The following is a 23230-nucleotide window of genomic DNA, read 5'->3' as shown; positions in this document are numbered from 1 at the left end:
TGGCAAGTCCTGGCTCTTATGAGGCGTGCTGTGTGAGTGGCAGGTTCTTCCCACACTATCCCTTACCGAATATCAACAGTTGTCTTTCACATTGGAAGAGTCAACATGTTAGTAATGCTGAGACGCTCATGCTTTTTGTTTTTTAATTATTGTATTTATTTACATTTCAAACATCCCCCTTTCAGGTCCCCCTCAATATGAGCCCCCTACCTGCCTTCTCCTACCCAATGCCTCTAAGAGGGTGCTCCTCTGCCCACCCATCCACTCCCATCTCACCCCTCCAGCATCCTTCTTCTCTGTAGCATCAAGCCTTCATAGGATCAAGCTCATCCCCTCCCACTGCGGCCAATCAAGGCAATCCTCTGCTACATATGTAATAGGGCTCATGTAGGCTCATTGGTTAGTGCCTTAGTATCTGATGTTCCGAGGCATCTGGTTAGTTGATATTGTTGTTCTTTCTAGGGGTTTGCAATCCCCTTCAGCTCCTTCAGTCCTTCCCCTACATCATCCGTAGGGGTCCCTATGCTCAGTCCAATGGTTGGCTATAAGTATCTGCATCTGTCTCAGTCAGGTGCTGGTAGAGACTTTCAGAGGACAGCCAGACCAGGATCTTGTCTGCAAATACAACATGGCATCAGTAATAGTGCCAGGGTTTGGTGCCTGCTCATGGGATGGATTCCAAGTTGGGGCAGTCTCCGGATGGCCTTTCCTTTAGTCGCTGCTCCATTTTTGTCCCTGCATTTCCTTTAGGCAGGAACAATTCTAGGTCGAAAATTTTGAGATGGGTGGGCAGCCCCATTACTTAACTGGGGCATGTCTGTCTACTGGAGGTGGTCTCTTCAGGTCCCATCTCCCCACTGTTGGGCATTTTGGCTAAGGCCATTCCCTTTGGGTCCTAGGGGCTTCTCACCTCCCTGTTGTCTGGGACTTTCTAGAGGTTCTCCCCATCCCTGGCCCCTCACTGCTACCCAAGTGTGAATGCTTCAATCCCTCTTAGAATGAGGGATAAAATAATCATAGGAGGTAGAGGGAGGGAGAAACCTGGGTGGGAGAGAAGAGGCACAGGGAAATAGGGGGAACAGGATCAGGTATGGGGGTAGATAGGAGAGAAGTCATGCTTTCTATTCTGTACTTCTCCAAATCTTGAAATTCTCACTTCTGCCATTAGCACCAAACTTCACTCTCCAGGAGACTACAGAACACCAAGGAGACCTCTCTTTGTGACTCACAGAATTTCTTGAGGTTTATAGCTTTTTGTATAAAGATTTATTATGAGATGACTAGCTTGCTAATCCTGAGAAAGGTCAAAGCAGTTCTTGAAGGTCACTTATTAGGCTGAAGCACTCATACAAATACAGTTCCCCAGACCCATTTTGATTGTAAGGTCTGCTACTTGGTGTTCATCATTTGAGGGAATCGCTTTATTTCTGTCTTAGGGTTTTACTGCTGTGAACAGAAACCATGACTGAGTAAACCTTTATAAATGACATTTAATTGGGGCTGATTTACAGGTTCAGAGGTTCAGTCCATTATCATCAAGGCAGGAACATGGCAGTATCCAGGCAGGCATGGTGCAGGAGGAGCTGAGAGTTCTACACCTGAAGGCTGTTAGCAGAATACTGGCTTCCAAAGAGCTAGGATAAGGGTATTAAAACTCACACCCACAGTAACACATCTACTTCAAGGCCACACCTATTCCAGCAGGGCCACACCTTCTAATAGTGCTATTTCCTGGGTAGAGCACAGCTTCATAGTGATTAATGTGTGTGATACAGCTGATTATTTCTACTAATGAACTTAGAATGTCACCACATTTATATGTAATGCTAATACTGCAGAGGAGCATGGCTTGGGCATGCATTACCACAGCACTTAGGAACCTCCACCCCTAACACATACACCATTATGAATGCACTCCAGTTGTGGCATACTTAAACAATTTTGGTGAGAGCTAAAAACGAGTTGAAGAATCAGGAGGATGGAAGGTTTTACAGGACCAGTGGCTCATCCCTACACACATGTCTAGTTTCTGATTCCATAGCCTCCATGACATTTGAAATCATTTCCATTCTTCCTTCTTCCAAGATTTCCCCTGAACTCTGGCTGATCTAAGGATCGGGTCAAAGGAAAGAATTCCTTTTTGTTAGTCTTTGTGCTTTCCTTCTCCAACTTTATACCTTTCCAAGAATGCATAACTCACCCAGGAGGGATCAGATCCTCAAATTAAAATATGGCATCTTTACTCTTTTACATTCCAAACCCTTCCATGTAAGGACTTACTTTCAATGCTAAGTTTAAATTTTCAAACATCACTACTCGCCTATTCTATAAAGGAAAAAAATGTCCTTGGAGACTTCTGTTGAACATACTTCTTGACATCAACTACCAATTTTAACTTTAGATTGCATAAAGAATGAGAGAACAGCCCAGATCCTGGATTATTTTTTAGGTAGAAATCACCACAGAAAATACCCTTTGTTCTCCTCGCTTTCCTCACTTCCATATTCCTTATCATTTGTGTTGCACAGAGAAGGTAGAATTTGATTTGCAAGACTTTACTGCGCTTTTAATATGAACTATTCTTTCTGTTTGATTAAGGACTATTATGCCATAAAAAGCTTTTAGCAATATCTTAAATTAAACATAATTAGAAAAGTAAATCTTCTACTGTAGAGAGTGTACATCATGACCAAATTTTAGTACTTTCCCCTTTATGGAAGAAGAAATTATTTTATTTTTATTATTAGCATGCACTTGTTGTACAAAGTGGCAGTTTTGTAAGGACCCCTCACCTCAGGTCTGTCATGTACTTTTATTGCCTTCAAGTGCTTATTACTCTTGCTTGTGCTATCCCATACTTCCTAGTCATATCCTTTTTTTATACCAATTATCCCTCTTTTTTAATCTTATATCTTTTGCTAAATCTAGACTCTGCATATGAGAGAAAACAATGTGATATTTGGTTTCTGAGTCTGGATTGTTTCACTTAGCCTGTTTCAGTGATTTTCCTATAATTGATGTCATTTCACTCATGTTATGTTCATACGCTACACTTTCTTTCTCCACTCATCTCCAGATGCCAACTAAGCTGTTTATACAGCTAGGTCATTTGGGGCAGGATAGCATTAAACATGGGCACACAAGCGTCTCTTTTTTCTCCACATGCTAGCTTTCATTTAGGTACTTATCAAGAAAGTCACACAGATAGTTCATAGGGCGGTAGTTCTGTTTTTAGTGTTTTGATGTCTGTAGCGGTTTCCATAGTACTGCACTAATTTGTATCCCTTCCAATGGTGTGTAGGGTTCCAAGTTTCCACATTCTAGCCCGTGTTATTTTTCGTTGTCTCTTTTTTTCTTATTAAAAAATTCTCTCATACAATATATTCCAACCACAGGCTGTCCTCCCTTCCTTCCCCTTAGCACATCCCCCTCCACTTCTGCTCTCCCCTAGACTTACTCAATTTCTCTTCAGAAAAGAGCACGGCTGTCAGTGATATCAAGCAAACACAGCTTAACAAGGTGCAATAAGACTAGGCACAAATCCTCATCTCAAGGCTGGACAAGGCAACCCAGTGGGAGGAAAAGGGTCTACCGAACAGGCAAAAGAGTCTGGCTGGGGATGGGAAGAGAGAGATGGACTCTCGATGTTACTTTAGTTTGTACTAATCTGATGACTAGGGACATACAATATTTTCTTTCATTGTTCACTTTATTGACCTTTTGTATCTCATGTTTTGAGAATTGTCTGCTCAACTCATTTGCCCATGGATTGATTGAGTCACCTACTTGTTTGGTCCCCATTTTGGTTCTTCATATATTCAGATACTAGTCCCCCACCAGATGTATAACCTGCAAAGATTTTCTTCTATTCTGTGGTCAGCTGGTTCTCTCTGAGTGATTGCCATTTCTGTCCAGGAACCTCTTCATGCTATACAATTCCATTTGTAAATTATTCATATTATTTTCTTGCCTACTAGGATATCTTACAAAGAGCTTCCATCTGCTTACGTCTTGAGGTATTTCTCCTTTGTTTTCCTATGGCAGAAGATGATTGCCGTATACCTAGAATCTTAGTATCCAGGAAGGGGAGGCAAGAAAACTGTACAAACTCAAGGCCAGCCTGATATACACAGTAAGTTCTGGCCAGCCAGGAATAGATAGTGACAAACTATATCAATAAGACACACAAGGTGAAACAAAAATGTCAGAATGTCTTTCATCAAGAAAACAAAGGACAAGGGTTGCTGATAAGGGGGTGAGGGAAGCTGAACATTCATTCACTGGTGGAATTATAAATGAGTGGAGCCACTGTGGAAATTCATTTGGCTATTTCTCAAACAATGAACAATAGAACTACTACATAATTAAGCTACACTATTCCTAGGCATATACCCAAAAGAACTCTATAGCTTACCACAAGGATACTAGCCTGTCCGTGTTCTTGTTGTTCTATCCACAATGGCAAGAAAATTGAGTCAGGCCAGATGAATATCAGCAGATAAAAGGACTGCAAATATACACATATACACAATGGGATCTTATCCAGCTACACATAAAAATGAAATTATGGCACTTAAAGGAAACCAATGTACTGGAGAATATTATACTAAGTGAGGTAACTCAGGCTATAAAGCAAAGCACCACATGCTCTCTTTTATGTGCATACCTTAGCTTTTAATTTGTGCGGGGTTCTATTTATGTGAGAATGAGTGGAAACTAGAAGGGAGTCTATGAGAGGATAAAAAAGACACATCAAGGGAGAGGGGAGATGGCTTATATATACAATACATGTGGTATGTCATTAAAATGGGATTTTCAAGTACAGAAGGGTTTAAGCAAGATCAGGGACAGAGAGATAAGGAACAGGAGGTTGAGAGAGAGTCAATTAAAACTATGTATAAAAATGCTATACATTAATCTGCTATTTGAAAGAAGATTAAAAACTCTAGCTGTTCTCATAAATGCTCAGACTTGGATCTTTGTGATCTGACTCTATTATAAAATTATTTATAAATATCTTACTAATTTCAAAAAGAAAAAGTTGGCAGTAGGATAAATGTATATGTACGTACACACAGACACATATATATGTGTATATGGAAATACCCAATAGAAAGTCGTAAGTTGTTATTTTATGGTAAGAAGACTGGGCTGCAGAAAAGGCAGATGCTGGTTTTCAATATAAGTTCTTTGGCACTTTGAAACTGTAGTTATTACTTGATGAAATTTAGATTTAGTAAAGGCTACTAAAGCAAACGAACAGAAATAATACTAGGCTAAGTACCACCACACCTGATTTTAAACTATGCTACAGATTCATAATAATAAAAACAGCACGATACTGGCAAAAACAAACAAACAAAAATAGACACGTAGATCATTGCGTAGAACTGACGACCCATGTGTGAGCTCAAGCACCTACAGTTACTTGACTTGGGAGAAAGAGGCCAAAAATATATATCGAAAATAACCCCAGCATCCTTGACAAATGGATTTCAACATGAGGAATACTAGATCCTTTGTTACTCCTCATGCACAAGACTCAACTCCAAATGGATCAAGACCCCAGCATAAGACCTGGTACCCTGAAATTGCTAGAAGTAAAGGGAGGTCTATCCATCTGCTAATAGGCCTGGGTAAAGGCTTTCAGAATGACTTGGAAACATGGGAAATAAAACCGACATTAGACAAATGTGGCCTCCTGAATTTACAAAGCTCTGACACAACGAAGGAAACTGTTAACTGAGCCAATAGGTAGCCCACAGAATGGGAATAAAATCTTTGCTCCCTGGACAGAAAATGGGTGTCTAGAAGACAGGAAGAAATCAAAAACCCAAACATTAAGAAAATAAACAGCCTAGTTAAAACCAGAAGAAGAAACCAAAGATGGAACCAAAGAGAAATCTCAACAGAATAAATGCAGACAGTTAGGAAGCATTTTCCAAAGCATCCAGCATCCTCAAGCATCAGGAAAATGCAGATTAAAAGTGCCTTAAAATTCTTCAGGCTCTCAGCTTTCCTTAGTTGCCTGTAGTTCTTTTATAGGGTTGAGACCTCATAGACTTTCCCCATCCACAATGTCCTTGGTTAGCTTATGTTTAGGCAGCCATGCTGGTGAGAGTTTATGGATCTAAATATGATGATCCTAGGAGGCATTATCTACAGGAAAGCCCCTGATCCAATGATGCTTGAAATCTATCCAGCCCCTCTTCTTCAATGGTCCCAGAACCTGAGGTAAAGGAGTTGTGCTGTAGTTGTGTCCATCAAAACTGGGCTACCCAACTCTCCATTTGATTGGTTGAGGTTGTCTGTAACGATCTCCTGTTTCAAAGAGGAGTTTCCTTGATGAGGGGTGGGTATCTGTTTATTTGGGGGTATTTTATTTTGTGGGTATGGCTACTGTGATACAGTACAGTGATACTGTGTGTACAGTTTGCTGTTGTTGGTATACGGGAAGACTGCTAATTGCTGTGTGATAATTTTGAATTTTGCCACACTAAATGGCCAGCCCTGAAAGCATAGAAGCAAGTAACATTATACAGACTGAGCAGGTTTAGGAGAGAGAGAGAGAGAGAGAGAGAGAGAGAGAGAGAGAGAGAGAGAGAGAGAGAGAACAACAACTAATAAAAAGAACATAAAACTAATCATGTTATTAAGAGTATGAGTGTGAGTGTGTGTGTGTGTGTGTGTGTGTGTGTGTGTATAAAACAATGAAAAAGAGGCAATGAATTTGAAAGAAAGCAAGGAGGGGTATATGGAAGAGTTTGAAGGGAAGAACGGGAAGGAGAAATTATAATCTTAAAAATAAAAGAAATAATTTTAAAAATGTATGCAAACTTTAGGAAAACATTTTGCAGTATCTTTTTTATTGGATATTTTATATATTTACATTTCAAATGTTATCCCCTTTCCTGGTTCCCCCTTCTCCCATCCCCATCCCCCTGCTTCTATGAGGATGCTCCCTCTCCCACAAAACCATTTGCACCTCACCACTCTGGCATTCCCTACACTGGAGAAATGAGCCTTCACAGGACCAAGGGCTTTTCCTCCCATTGATGCCAGGCATTGCCATCCTCTGCTACATATGCAGCTAGGGCCATGGGTCCCCCTACGTGTACTCTTTGGTTGGTGGTTTAGTCCATGGGAGTTCTGGAAGGTCTGGCTGGTTGATATTATTATTCTTTCTACGGAGTTGCAAACCCCTTTAGCTCCTTTAGTCCATTCTCTAACTCCTCTCTTAAGGTCCCCATGCTCAGTCTGATGGTTAGCTGCAAGCATCCTCATCTGTATCAGTAGGGCTCTGGCAGAGCCTCTCAGGAGACACCCATACCAGGCTCCTGTCAGCAAGCACTTCTTGGCATCTGCAATAATGACTGGGTTTGGTGTCTGTATATGGGGCGTATGGCTACTGTTATACAGGTGGGGCAGGCTCTGGGTGGTCTTTTCTTCGGTCTTTCTCCACTCATTGTTCTTGTATTTCATCCCATGAGAATTTTGTTCCCCCTTCTAAGAAGGACTGATGCATCCACATTTGGTCTTTCTTCTTCTTCAGCTTCATATGGTCTGCCAACTATATCTTGAGTATTCTGAGCTTTTGGCTAATATCCACTTTTATCAGTAAATACTTATCATGTGTATTCTTTTGTGACTGGGTGATATCACTCAGGATGATATTTTCTAGTTCCCTCCATTTGTCTATGAATTTCATGAAGTCATTGTTTTTAATAGCTGAGTAGTTCTCTATTGTGTAAATGTAACACATCTTCTGTATCCATTCCTCTGTTGAGAGACATCTGGGTTCTTTCCAGCTTCTGGCTATTATAAATAAGACTGCTATGAATATAGTGGAACATGTGTCCTCAATATACGTTGGGGTATGTTTTGGGTATATGCCCAGGAGTGGTATAGCTGGGTCCTCAGGTAGTGCTATGTCCAATTTTCTGAGGAACCACCAGAATGATTTCCGGAGTGGTCGTACCAGCTTGCAATCCTACCAACAATGAAGAAGTGTTCCTCTCTCTCCACATCCTCACCAGCATCTACTGTCACCCAAGTTTTTGATTTTAGCCATTCTGACTGGTGTGAGGTGGTATCTCAGGGTTGTTTTGATTTGCATTTCCCTGATGACTAAGGATGTTGAGCATTTCTTTAGGTGCTTCTCAGACATTTGGTATTCCTCAGCTGAGAATTCTTTGTTTAGCTCTGTAGTCCATTTTTAAATAGGATTATTTGATTCTCTGGAGTCTAACTTCTTGAGTTCTTTGTATACATTAGATATTAGCCATCTATCCAATGTAGAATTGGTAAAGATCTTTTCCTAATCTGTTGATTGCCATTCTGTCCTATTGACAGTGTCCTTTGTCTTTTTTTTATGAGGTCGCATTTGTTGATTCTTGATCTTAGAGCACAAGCCATTGGTGTTTTGTTCAGGAAATTTCCCCCTGTTCCCAAGTGTTCAAGGCTCTTGCCCACTTTCTCTTCTATTAGTTTGAGTGTATCTGGTTTTATGTGGAGCTCCTTGATCCACTTGGACTTGGGCTTTGTACAAGGCAATAAGAATGGAATGATTTGCATTCTTCTACATGCTGACCTCTACTCTAGTTGAACCAGTACCATTTGTTGAACATGTTGTCTTTTTTTCCTTACTGGATGGTTTTAGCTCTTTTGTCAAAGATCAAGTAAATGATCATAGGTGTGTGGGTTCATTTTTGGGTCTTCAATTCTATTCCACTGAACTACCTGTCTGTTTCTGTACCAATATCATACAGTTTTTACCACTACTGCTCTGTAATACAGCTGGTGATTCCCCCAGAAGGTTTTTTTTTTAATTGTTGAGAATAGTTTTTACTATCCTGTGTTTTTTGTTATTCAAAATGAACGTGAAAATTGCTCTTTCTAACTCTGTGAAGAATTGAATTGGAATTTTGATAGGGATTGTATTGAATCTAGATGACTTTTGGCAAGATGGCCATTTTTACTATATTAATCCTGCCAATCCATGAGCATGGGAGATCTTTCCATCTTCTGAGATCTTCTTTAATTTCTTTCTTCAGAGACTTGAAGTTTTTGTCATACAGATCTTTCACTTGCTTGGTTAGAGTCACACCAAGGTATTTTAAATTGTGACTATTGTATCCCTAATTTCTTTCTCAGTCTGTTTCTCTTTTGTGTAGAGGAAGGCTATTTATTTGTTTGAGTTAATTTTATATCCAGTCACTTTGCTGAAGTTGTTTACCAGCTGTAGGAGTTCTCTGGTGGAATTTTTGGGGTCACTTAAGTATACTATCATATCATCTGCAAATAATGATAATTTGATGCCTTCCTTTCTAATTTGTATCTCTTTTTGTTATCTAGTTGCTCCGGCTAGGACTTCAAGTGCTATATTTATTAGGTAGAGAGAGAGAGTGGGCAGCCTTGTCTAGTCCATGATTTTAGTGGGATTGCTTCAATTTTCCATTTAATTTGATGTTAGCTACTGGTTTGCTGTATATTGCTTTCCCTATGTTTAGGTATGAGCCTTGAATTTCTGATCTTTCCAAGACTTTTATCATGAAGGGGCCTTGAATTCTGTCAAATGCTTTCTTAGCATCTAATGAGATGATCATGAGGTTTTTTTCTTTGAATATGTTTATATAGTGGATTATATTCCATATATTGAACCATCCCTGCATCCCTGGGATGAAGCCTACTTGATCATGGCCTATGATCATTTTGATGTATTCTTAGATTCAGTTTGTGAGAATTTTATTGAGTATTTTTGCATCAATATTCATAAGGGAAATTGGTCTCAAATTTTCGTTCTTTTTTGGGTATCAATGTAATTGTGGCTTTATAGAAGGAATTGTGTAGCATTCCTTCTGTTTCTATTTTGTTGAATAGTTTGCAGAGTAATGGTATTAGGGCTTCTATGAAAGTCTAATAGAATTCTGCACTAAACCAAACTGGTCCTGGGCTTTTTTTGGTTTGGAGATTTTTAACGACTGCTTCTATTTCTTTAGGGTTGTGGGACTGTTTAGATGGTTTACCTGACCTGATTTCATATGTATATGTTTGTGTGTATAACAATTAATGAAAAAACATACAAACTGAGCAGGGTATTATTAGGGAGGTGTGTGTGTGTGTGTGTGTGTGTGTGTGTGTATCAAATAGCATTATTGGTTTATCACTTGTCATTCTAAAACTTACACTTATAATACAAACTCGAGTATTAGTATTAGACCCCTAGTACAAGCCACTAATTAAAATGTTACACTTTTTAAAACTGTATACCTTACTTAAAAAGAAATTCGAATTGAGAACCACTATAAGAAGCATGATGTTTAAAAGAATGTGGTGCCAAATAATAATATTATGCTTTAAAAAAATAGTGTACCTCACCCCAGTCAGAACAGCTATAATCAGGAACTCAAATAACAAAAAATACTGTCGGGCATATATTGAGAGGAAAATATAATCTACTGGTCAAAGAATACACTAATATACTCACTTCACTTTGAAAACCAGTTTGGAAGTTTCTTACAAACTAGAAATGGAATTGGCATGTGACCCAGATATGCCATTCCTTGGCATATACTCACAGTACTTTATATTCCACTACAGAGAATTCACAATAGCTAGAAATGGAATAAGGTACATGCCCATCATCAGATGAATGGATTAGAAAAACATGACCTATATACACAATGGGATTTTACTCAGCTGCAGAGAAAAGTAAACTCACAGAACTGCCTGGTCAATTGATGGGACTAGAAGGAATTAGACTGAGTGAGGTAACTCAGGCCAAGAAAGACAAATGCCACCTTTTCTCTCATATACAGATCCTGATTTAAGTATTTTGTTTCCTATAGTTAACATAGAACACAAGTAGAAACCAGGGAAGTAGAATGAGGCATTTGGTGGGGGAAAGAGCGCAGAACATGGTAAGTGGGACAGGACAGTAGTGAGATAGAAGGGACTGGGGATGTAGGGGGAACCAGAGACTGAAGATTATTTGAAAGTCATATGAAGCCTACTATCTCACAGCTCAGCCTGAAAATATATAAGTTGAAGGATAATAGAAAACCTGTGAAAAGAAAAAAGAAGGAGAATACAATTAAAGGATTAGACCGGGATGGAGGCTGGGGGGTAGGGGAGATGAAGGTAACGGGCGTGTTAACCAAAACCAAGGATGTATGGGAAAGCCACATGGAAGCATCAATCAATATGGAAGCTGCTACTAAGACTCAGAAAGCAGGAGGCTGAAAGAATAGGGAAGAATGCTGTGAAATGCTATCTTCTAGATACAATGTGGCTATCACACCCATGATCTCATAGTGTTTGTGGTTACTGTACAAAATCAGGTATCCCAAATCCTGCCATATGTGGGGTAGGTGATCTTTAGGCCCACCCCTTACTGAAGAGTGGTTGACAGATCATTCTTTATTGAGACCACTGGTATGTTCCATGCTGCAGTGAATGGTTTCCAGACCCATGCACATATGGGAAGTACTGATCATTCTTACTGTGTTTACAGATAGATAGATAGATAGATAGATAGATAGATAGATAGATATGCAGTGCAGAGAGGGGTGTGTTGAAGTGTATGAGCAGAGTTTGTGTAGGGAATTAGGGGAGATAGATATGAATATACTTGATTTTATATGTGTGTATATATATACACTATACACATATTATATGTATTATACATCATATATATTATACAATACACATATAATGTATACATTATATGTACACATTTAATTATATTTTATATATACATATATACAGTGAAGTATGTTCATATCTACACCCAATTTCATGTATGTGTGTATATATATAATTTCATGTATATGAATTATTATGTAATGAATGAAAAATATATGGATAAAAAGATTTTTATATAAAGTGCAGACAAATGCTTTTTCATGTCTTTCACAGCTGTGTATACATAGCCTATCAAGATACCCTTTTTCTTTTAAGTAGCAGGCTTCCTTGTAGCATTTTCTTACATCTTGGTATTAAGTAGGGAGATTAGAGGATTGGGTAAAATTGTACTTAAAAGGCCTTATTGGTGTATTTCTTTTAGCTATTTTATTCAGTTCTTATGCCTCTACCTCCATTCCCACACTAATCCCTTCCCCCTGTACACAAGGCAGGAGAGAAAGAAGATATGAGAGGAAGGGGGGGCATAAACCTCTATAGGGTACTTATCGATTAACAGCATTAGGTTCCTTGGGACAAGTCCAGTCTTCATCGTCAGAACACCCAGCAATCCAGCAACAGCAAACAACAGCAAATGCAGCAGCAAGAAAAGCAGCAGCCACCACAGTCCCTCTCAGGCTTTCCCATTTATACCCTCTTCAGAGTTCCCAGAATTAAACTATCTGCAGTTGGCAAAAGTCACACCTCTGCTAGTGCAGGAGACAAAGCATAATCACCCGCTGTGAAGCGCCCTCTAATCCCACACCTGGGACTAAAACAAAAACATATTCAGGTAACATCACTGAGTCTTTAAAGAGACTAGAATTCTCACTGCAGGCCTCAACTGAGCAAGGGCTGTAGTCAGTGCCATGTTCTGGGTATCGTAGGAGATAAAGAAGGTAAAGAATGGACCCAGTGTGCTCTGAGGCTGCAGTGCGCTCCAGTTCTACTGAGGATGCTAACTGTGATGGAACAAATCTAGACGAACAGAAGGAATAGCATTCCTTATATTCTCTGCATTTTTCATTTTGTGATATGGGCCCGATTTTTATGGAAAATATACATTAGAGAAAATATAAAGAATGAATAGCTTCATGGGCTCAATAGAAGGAAACACTATGTTCACTATATATCAGGAACAGCAACAAGAAAAACTTCCCTCTGGAACATAGAACATGATGGAACATTCTCTGTAGAGTTGGCTGTCTTTAGGCAGGTGAGAGGTAGGAAAGCCATTCCATTGACTGTTCACTAAGAAAGTCATGTTTGAAGCTTACTTTTTTGTTTCTCTCGTACATAAGTGTTGTTGTAAAAATATAAAAATAAAAAGGTATTGTTGTCTTTTACCCGCTTGGTCCGCACCACGGTGTCCCAAGATATCTGCTAGATATCTTGGCAGAAACACATCCCAGCCGCACACTTTCCTACACTCAAACCCTCACATAAAAGAACACACAACACAATAATCTTGGACCCAATTGGTAAGATATAATTGCCCAGTTAAACATACAATGCCCGGTACCATCCATCCCTTAAGAACATTGATAACAACCTGTAAATACACAGAGCAGAATCTTAACATCACCTGCCATGGCTTCTCCCCTCTGTCTCTCCTCTGTCCTGTCTCTTCCTCTCTCTCCTAGTCTCCTCCTCCTCCTTCAAACTTCTCTTCTGCCCATCCTTTCTTCTCCTCCAATGACAGGCTTCCTTCTATCTTGTACCTGTCCCTCACCTGTACTTTACAAATTCAATGGCAAGGTTCTGGTGAAGTCACCTGATTCCTGAGTACGTGACTAGGCAGCTGTCCTTGGGGCAGTGGAATTAGCATCAAAATACAGATAACTTCAGGACAAACCACAACACATAAGCATTCAGCTAATAGCCAAGCTAGATCCAAATCTGAAGTGAGTTTTTGACATGTTGTTTGCCCAGATGGAGAGCATTTATTGAATGGTAAATGCCGTTGCAAAGTTGCTTTTGTTGGCTCTGTGTTTGGCTTTACTCAGGCAGAAGAACCATGAAGAGCTGATATATAACCACTCCTATCCGTCAAGCATGTGAAGAATAAAAGCCAAACTTGGAGATCTTACAGACTTCATGGCCTTTTAGTTTGTTAAAATTGTTCAGTTTTTTTCATACCTTTGAGGAATGTTTTTGGTTTATCTTTTTAACTAGTTTTGTCTCCACAGTACTGTATTTGGTTGAATGTTTATTATAACTTAAAAGCATTTCATATGAGGAGCTAGAGAGATGACTCACCAGTTAAAAGAGTACTTGTGGCTCTGACAGAGGACTCAATTACATTCCCAGTATTCATACCAGCTTATATCCATCTGTAACTGCTGTTCCGAGGGATCTAGTGTTCTCTCTGGCCTCCTCAGGCGCTAGGCACACACATAGTTTACAAACATGCAGACAGAAAAACTCTCATACGTATATAATAATAATTTGAAACATGTTTGGTCTAACTCTGTCCTTTCTTCCCATCTTGCCTCTTGGACAATCCCATGCTGTGTTATTTTGGTCCCAAGTCAACGTTGCTTATGACTATTAAGTGTCTCAGATTTTTTTTAACATTGTAGTAATCACATCAAAAACCACATAAGTAACAGTAAATATGCAAATAGGCACAGAGTGGACATACTGCATTTTATACATTAAAGTTATCGGTTGTCAGTCAGTTCATGCTAAAACTAGAGATAGTCACTTTTCAAATATTCCTTGGAAGGCATCCTCGTGCTCTGGTCTCTCTCCAGCTAGGAAAGTCTTCATCATTTGGGTGTGGAATGAGTGATGTGTGGTTGAAAGTTCACACTAGCACTTTACCCCATGTCTGTTCTACGGTACAAGGGGAAAGATGCCTAAGTCTTAGGGTTCCTGCTATGATCTTTAGGTTATACCATGAAGACGGCAATTTGGAACCACCTTTTTCATACTTTTTGAAGTTGTGTGAATTTAGGACCTCTTTCCAATTGAATAGTATGTATGACTTAATATTTGTGGTCCAGCTATCAGTCTTGATTTCTAAAGTTGAAATAATTTTCACCTTTCCCTGGACCAGTCCAAAACTTTTAAGCATCTTTAAACATGTTGTATGTTTATTGTGAGAAGCAAAACGCAAAGACTAAAATTTAATGACTTAACTTTTTGTAGATGAGTTCTGTACTTGCTTAAATATTTTATTCCTGTCCTACTCAGTCATATTAATGCATAATCTTTTTCTTATACTTGCGATAGTTTCTCTATACCTGCACTCTTGGTGGCCTCTGTGGCAAATGACTGGTTGGTACTGATTGGTTGTTTTGCTGTCTTCAATGGGAGATGCTTGACTACAAATAGAACCAGAGGTTAAAGGCCATGAGAACTTTTCTCCGACCATGGAAGGAGAAGATAAATGTGTTGTTTGCAATGTGGGACAGCACCATAAAATATTTATTTGTCCAGAGAGGTTATCCCACACATGACTTGAGACTTTGCAACAAGCCAATTGTGCACATGAATCTGCAAAGTTCACTGAAGTGTCTATAGTATTAAACAAAATTCCTGACAGTTCCTAGGATGTACATTTAGGGTCCCTGCAATTCAATAGGTAGCGATACTTTGCGTAGACAGCAGTGTTGCTGTAATGAATTACTGGGAAGGGTACCACAAATGTTCCCCTTTACTAAATATCCACTGTGGCAGCTAAGAGCTTCCCATACATTCCTTCCTTTAATTTTGGTACTACATTATGAGGCTCTATTCATTAACCATCTTTTATAGGTGAGGGGACTAAGAACTGGAAAGGGTTGGTGTGGGCTAATCAGAATTTCAACGCTGGCGTTAGCTTTGTTTTAACTCCACTGTCTCACAATCACTGCACGGCTTCGCTCACTCATCCAACTCCCACTTGCTGAGGGCAGGCTCTGCATGAGGCCCTGTTCTATGTGCTGGGGCCGCAGCATGCAGTGTTACCTCCCTCTTAAGTGTCACTCACTGCTGTATTAAGTGATTCATGAGCATTCATGTAAGGCAATAACAGTGACTTATTATAGTTTGGGGATTGTAACTGAAAATGTATGAGACTATCTATCTATCTATCTATCTATCTACCTACCTACCTACCTATCTATCTACCTATTTACCTTTCTATCGTCTACCTATATGTAGATATAAAAAGATTGTTTCTTTAAAACACACACATTGCATGCTATGGCATATTCCTTTTATTCATTTATCACCAATGTATTTTAGACTTTGTAGATTCTGAAAATTAGATGCACTCTTATTAATAAGCGTCGTTTGGCTGTGAGCCTGGAGTTTAAAGGCTGAACCATTGCTCCAGCCCTGTCTCCATTGGATCCCTCCCCTCAGAGCTCAGGGAACCCAGCAGAAGAAGGGGAAGAGAAACTTTAAGAGACAGAAAGGTCGAGGACACAGGGAGAGCACAGCTTTCAATATCAATTAAGCAGGACTCACAGGACCTCACAGAGACTGAAATGGCAGTCACAGAGCCTGCATGGATTTGTGTTACGTCCTCTGCATGCATGTTATGGTTGTTGGCTCGGTGTTTTTGTGGGACTCCTGGCAATGAAAGTAGGGGTGTTTCAGACTCTTTTGCCTGCTCTTGGACGTTTTTCCTCCTAGTGGGTTCCCTTGCCCAGCCTTAATGTGAGGGTTTATGCCTGGTCTTATTGTCTCTTGTGCGTGTTTGGTTGATGTCACTGGGAAGCCTAGCCTACTCTTCTCAGGGAGAGGCATGGTTCTGGGAGAGAGGGAAAGTTCGAGGAGGACTGGGAAGAGTGAAGGAAGGGGCAGATGTGGTAGGTATTTATGAGAGGGATGTATTATATGAGAGAAGAATACTGTTTTTTTTTTTTAAAGAAGCATTACTAATGATAACCTACTTCTTGGACTGTCTCTTCTTTTCTTTGGCCTAAGTGCTTTGTGGGAGTGTGGAATAGTACAGATCAACCTTCTTTCTTTAGCACATACTCAAATGATCTGATCCCACAAAGGTCCCATAAGAGGCTTAATTATTTTGTAACATAGATTGAAGGATCTCGTCACAGTTAGAATACATGTCGCATAGAGAAATCTCATTGTGAGAAGGGAAATATTGACACCCTGTTTCCTGTCCTATTAGGAAAGCAAATGCTCCCAGAAGAAGAGAGCAGCATCATAGAGTGTTTTGTGAAATGTCACATTTTATCTACCTAGAGAACAGAAGAATAATTTTAAATTTCTTTGATTGGAAGCTAAAGTTTTGTTTCAGTTAGGAAAAATGCCAGTAAACACCGTGAAGCATGTTGCATTATTTAAAGTAGTTGTTTTATTTTTTCCAGGAGGAACATTTTTGACACACAAAGAGTGACGAGATTGTGTCCCTTTCCTTTTAAGGCGGTTATCTAAGAGGCGAGATCAATAGCAAGCCAATCACCTGTTCACTTTAGATGTTGATGTCCCTTCTCTCTGGGACCCTAATGTGGGGCCCTCCTATAAGCAGTGCAAACTCCATGGATATCTTTTATTTCTCTAGAAGGTGGAGTGGATTTGCAAAACCATCAGCTGGATATGCAAACACTGTCCGACGGCCCAAAGAGCGATGTGGACTTTTCAGAGATTCTTAATGCAATACAAGAAAGTAAGTTTCACTCGAATTTTAAATTCACAAGAGGAAAAAACGTTATAATATTGGGGAAGGGTAAAAAAATGGCAGCTTAGACACTTTCAAACTCAAAATAATGATCAATCCATGTCATAAACGGGGTATTGTTCAAAATAATTTTGAGACACAGAGAGACTAGTAAGTGGCGTTACCTCGCGAGTCTGAACCACAGATATTGGGGTCTTTGGAGAATTCTGCATGTTTAAAATGGTATGCTATTTTAAAAATATTTAAAAAGTATTAGGTTTAGATTAATTATAAACAATGAAAAATCATTTTAAAAAAACAATTATTGTTCCTATGCTCAAATGCAAGAAATAAGAACTACATGTTGACCCACTAAGCCAAAACCAAAACCATGTTGTCTTGGAGTCATTGATGAGAGGCCATGTCCCAGAAGCGACTACACATAGTAGTTATCAGTGAGAGGCGTCTTTTTACACGTTTTTGTCTTTAACAGCTGTCACTAAGAATCACGTTGGATCAACACACTTGCTCAATTATAGATTAAGCACTGAGCAGGTGATGTGACTTGTTTCATTAACAGCGAATTCTAGATGATGCTGTCTCTTGATGCTGATCTTGAAGGGTTTACATTCAAAGAACATTTCAGGAAAAGCAACTGCAGATTTTTTTCCTACTTTTGAATTAGAGACATTACTTCTCTGTACCGATTTCTGTGCATGTGAGGGAATGTATGTGTGCGCGTGTATGTGTGCGCATGCGTGCGGGCGTGTATCTGGGGATTGTCTCAGGACTTTGTAAATACCTGGCAAAGTGCTGTGCTTCTGAACATGTCAGGCTAAATTTCTTATGAATAGTCCTCGTTCTTTTTATTGTCCTTCCCCACCACTGTACTGTTTTCTTGATTTTAGAAGATGATGAATGGTTTATTGTTTCACGTGGGATAATTGAAGATGGGAAAATTAACAAAGAATTCAGACAAATGTTGGGGGTCAAATTAGAATGGAGGCAGCCGCAGCCTTCATTGCAGCCCTCTATGAATGAGCTCTGTTCCAGCTTTAAACATATTGAGATGGAGATTACACTACATTGGAAAGAAATGGTTTTAATTAAGAATATACGAGGAAGGGTTACTTGTTCTGGATGGTCAATCCTTCATATTACTGAATAAAAAAGAAAAACTTCCCCCAGGAGGATGATAAAATCAAATGAATAGACAAGGGACAGTAAAGTGGCTTTTCATGCAAAGTTATAAAAGTACATAATTATTTCATTTGCTATAAAAGATGATAGATAGTTTCAAAGAATTTTCAAAAAAAGTTCCCACGGACAAAATTTGGTTTCGTGTAAATGCTGGAGATGAACTTAATCGATGTGTTCTTAGGACTGAAGTAAATTGCATCGAAATGAAATAATAGTTCATAAGGAATTATTTTTTTATAGCAACTGGCCATTAGGAGACCTCAATTAAAGATGTATTTGTCTGATGTTGTTAGCTATTTGCTGGTTTTAACTGATTACCTCTTTATGAATATCTCTTAGGAATTGAGTAGGGGAATACAAATTTGTGAGTGTTATATAAAGTTCCAATAAGATCCCGGCATGGTGCCAGAGAGATGGCTCTGCAAATTAGAGGACTCGCAACTGTTGCAGAGAACCTGAGTGTGTTTCCCAGCATCCACTTGGTGGATCACAACTGTCCATAACTGTCGTTCCAGAAGATCCACACACTCTTCCTGAGATGCCAGATAGATCTTTTGAATTTCTTTTTCAGTAGCCTTTCCTCTCTCCTAAGGATGCTAAGGGTCCTCTCTAAGAGCAGGAGCTTCCAAGGCCTTAATGTTTATGTAAAAGAACCAGAAGGGGAAAGGATAAATTCTGGCTAATTCTCCAACAGTCTTACGCAGATACAGCATAGCTTCTGGTACAGTAGATGGGAAAAGAGGAAACAGTTTCATTAAATCATTAAACTGCCACCTCCTTGCCTCTCTGTGCTCCCCACTTCCTGTAGATGTTTCTTAACCCATCATTCTACAAAGCTGATATTTTAAAACAACATTACTAAGATAACTAGAACAAGAGAAATAACTTTTTTCCGGCATGGAGAGAAAGAGGTGGTCAGCATAAAAGTCTTGCCCACTGCTAAAAAGCTGTTGGCAACTGTTCGCAGCGGAGAGAAAGGAAGACTCAGTTTTCTCTAAGATTGTAGCCTCTGGTCTATCAACTGTGCTCCAGTGGAAGGCACACAGCCAAGAATTTATGGGCAGAACAAATTGGACTTAGCTGGTTAGAAAAAAAAAATAAACGAAGACACAAATTAAGTGAATGGGGAAGAAGGGAGATCTGGGAGGAATTAGGGTGTGAATATGTAAAACGCATATAAAATTCCCAGAGAACATATATATGTGTATAACTATTGATAGGCTCTAATGACTAACTGGTTTCTAAATTTTTAATATGGATATGGAGCATCTCCTGTTTACTAGCTCCTATGTCAGTTTGGTTTCTACAGGACAGAAGACTCAGTGTGGACATAAAAATCGATTTATTATAAACAGCTTGGTGTTAGAATTGAGACATAAACCATCCTTTTTCTTTTATATATGCTGAACTGCTTCTAGAAGTGTCTTTTTTTTTATGCTCCCTAGTGGTGCTTTGAGGGTTGGTGTGCAGTGCTTTTAGAATTTGGTGTTTCAGATGTAATAATCTGCAATTTATGACAAAAATAGCCTAGTGAACTGGCACTCTGCAGAACAAACGTAGACATCGGGATTATGCTGCAGAGGCCTCTCCGGTCTTCCTCTGTGACCTATAATTTCACCTTGTTTTGTCTCCAACACAAAGTACTAAGATTAAAGCACTCATGCCCCGCAGTGGCAACATGAGGTTATCCTGATGCATTTGGAAAGTTAAAGGATAATGAATTAAGTTCTTTGATTTTTTTAAACAACCCCCCTACTTCCTTTTAGACTATTTCTCAAATACATTTAGTGTTTCACTTTCCTTCATTGCTTTTATAACGCTGTCTCCTCATGCCACCCTCTTACCTGAGTAAAGGCTTTCCACGTATGCCTCTACTGCCTAACACTCAATGCCGGTTCAACAAACACGTGGCTCTTAACTCATAATTAGTTAATCTGATTATTATCCTTGCAGTACGTTTGCGATCTCTTCTCTTTAGAGAACTAGTCATCGCAAACGCCCAACACCCCAGATGAAATTCCCTAGTGAAATAAATGAAATAATTATAAATATGTAGCAAGTGGAGTCGATAGTTTTGTTGTCACAAATAGACACCTTGGTCCACCCTATGAGGGGATCAAGATAACCCCGGACCTCTGATTTCTCTTCTCGGTCCCTGTCCTGCATTGAGACAGAAGGGAGCAACCATTTAAGATTTCTTTTTTGTGGGGCTGGAGAGATAGCTCAGAGGTTAGGAGCACTGACTGCTCTTCCAGACGTCCTAAGCTCAATTCCCAGCAACCATGTGGTGACTCACAACCATCTGTAATGGGATCTGGTGCCCTCTTCTGTCCTGCAGACATACATGCAGACAGAATGCTGTATACATAATAAATCTATAAAGGTATTTTTTTTCTTTGTGTGCTACCTGGGATGTTTGACTCAGACCCTTTAGCTGGTGTTTCTCCCAGGCAACTTGAAGCCCTTTACTCCTGCTCAGTTGTGTGAGAGTCTCTGATGCTCTGTTTCTAAGCCTTAGTTTTGAGGTGAGTACTAGTATCTGTGATAGAAACTCAGCTCCGTGTCTCCCTTGCTCCCCAAACAGACTGAATGCACCCAGCCCCTCTCTCCCTGCTGCCCAGGTCTGTTGACACAACTCTCACTCAGTTTGGCTATGGTGCCGATCCCTGACTTGGATCACATGCAACCCTCAGACGCGCCGTCCCTCTTTGTTACTTTTAATTGATTCCCGCGAGCATTTTGGCTCTCCTCCACACTTAATGAGCCTAATAACAGAATTCTACTATGTGGATAAGTATCAAATATTTTCTATTTCAGAAAAACATTTAAGGGAGGCGATGAAATCCATTCTCACACAATCTCATGCAAATAAACATTATCTCTGTGAAGTTCAGGCCGTGAGAGGAACCTTGCCCCCACTTGGGGTGGACACTGAGCTCTCTAAGGGAAAGAATGCTCAACCACGACATCCAGTGCCTCAGCCCTGATCCCTAGCCTAGTGAGGTATCTGAGCTTAGTACGTACTTAAAATACTCATCCAAAAAAATAGATTGTTTTTTAAAAGAGTGGTTAACTTTGTAACTTAAGGCTTATTTTTCTCCTTAAGGAGATAATGTAAGTTTGTATACAGGAATATAGATCTTTATTCCTAAAATCTGCTCTGTAGTTAAGACATCAGGAGCAGGAGCCACAGAGACCCCTCTGCCCACCTCTTTGTCTTTGGAGCATGTACCTGGCCCAGTGCTCGATTGATGATATGCTTAGCTGCACATACTCTGATAAGAATTTTAATATCTGCTAAAGCTATGGCGTATTTGGCAAGTGATAAAGATGACTAAACTCATATAGTCCTTTTTTTTTCCCCAAAAATTGGATTTCTAAAGCATATCAACTTGTCTGTGCATTACACTGGCAGCGTCCCCATGGTGACTTCCAGTCACTAATTCCTGTTGAGCATCAACAGTGAGGGTGAGGGGCTTCCCTTCCTTCCTCATTAGCTGTCTCCATCAGAGGCAAAAACTTGAAGCCTTAATGTAGAGTCGGATTTCTCCACCTTAATACTACAGTATTAAGTAGTCCCCTGTTCTTCATTGGACATTCACTCCAAGATCTAGAATGACAGAGCATGCCAATTCCTTTGTCCTATATGCTCAACAGAGATGACTACTGAGTGAACAGCAGGCAGGTACCATCCACCACAGAGGGTGTCTGTGACAGCCTCTCCAGAGAAGGACTCACCTCAATGTGAATCCGGGGTCATTCATTGGTCAGTGGCTCAGACTAAACAAGAAAAGGAAACAGAACAGCATTAACCTCTCATTGCTTCCTGTTTGTCTCGGAAGTGTGACCATAATCCTCACACAGAGACTGGAGTCCTGGCCTTGTGCTCCCCTCCCCATGAGAGGCCATCTAAAACAAGTCTTCCTTCCCCCAAGTCAATTTTTGACAGATATTTGATTGTAATAACAAGAGACAAACGAATGCACCATGCCGATCAATTCCTCCAAGCGATCTCTCCATTTTGATTGTGCCCATTTTGCCTTTTTGTACTGATAAAATGCTGGCTTCAGTGTCTGAGAATCTCCAGTGGACAACCGACATTTCTCATCTCTCCTGGTCACCATCCTAGCAACATGCCTATTTCCTATTTAATCTTCTTGGCCACTGTATCAGAAGCCAGTGTCTGAAACTGCCTCCACGCGTCTTTCCTGTCATCCAGTGCACTACTCTTAGCGTCTTCTTGGCAGCCTTCATGTCCTTAGCAAGGACATCCATTTTAGCTGCACCTTTACTCAGACCATTTTTGGATTTCCAAATATTTTTTTACTATCTTTCATTTAACTCTCAACTCTGACTGTAAATTTGACCAAAATCAGCCAGTGATACCTGAAGAAAAAAAAAAAGGAAAATGAAAGAGAATGGGAAAATGACCGCCTCTAAGTGTGAATTCTCAAATGTGTTTGAAGACTCCGTGGTAACTAAGGCCCACCGCTGCTTCCTCACAAGCAATTTGGATGAATTGTGCCCATGGTTGTGACTGTATAGGAGTCTAAGCTTAAAGGTGAATGATCAGTTTATCATCCACGTACATTTTGGGTAGTGTGAGGTCTTAGATAAATGGCCCAGGTGTCTATTTAAGGTACCAAAGCCGACCTGGGTGCCAGCATCTCCTTGCCATCCCTCCATCCCTACCTGTTGTTACAAGGGCCCCCCCATCACTGGCATACCCCACCCCTA

At 39.9% G+C, this 23230-nt stretch overlaps 1 protein-coding gene across 4 annotated transcripts in view; it reads left to right on the top strand.

Annotated features, from left to right (window-relative positions):
- Window positions 1-23230, top strand: part of Ano4 (anoctamin 4) — a 398260-nt gene that overhangs the window by 216131 nt on the left and 158899 nt on the right. For 3 of the 4 annotated variants that reach the window (XM_032911030.1, XM_032911017.1, XM_032911037.1), the window contains one exon: window positions 17198-17302. The exons of the other annotated variant lie outside the window; for it this stretch is intronic. In XM_032911030.1, coding sequence (XP_032766921.1) covers window positions 17198-17302 — 105 coding nt within the window. The remainder of the gene's footprint in view (window positions 1-17197; window positions 17303-23230) is intronic. 4 annotated transcript variants of the gene reach the window in all.

This window comes from Rattus rattus, chromosome 1 (genome assembly GCF_011064425.1).
Source record: "Rattus rattus isolate New Zealand chromosome 1, Rrattus_CSIRO_v1, whole genome shotgun sequence".
In the NCBI taxonomy this organism is placed as follows: Eukaryota; Metazoa; Chordata; class Mammalia; order Rodentia; family Muridae; genus Rattus; species Rattus rattus.
This window is presented reverse-complemented; position numbering and strand designations above follow the sequence as displayed.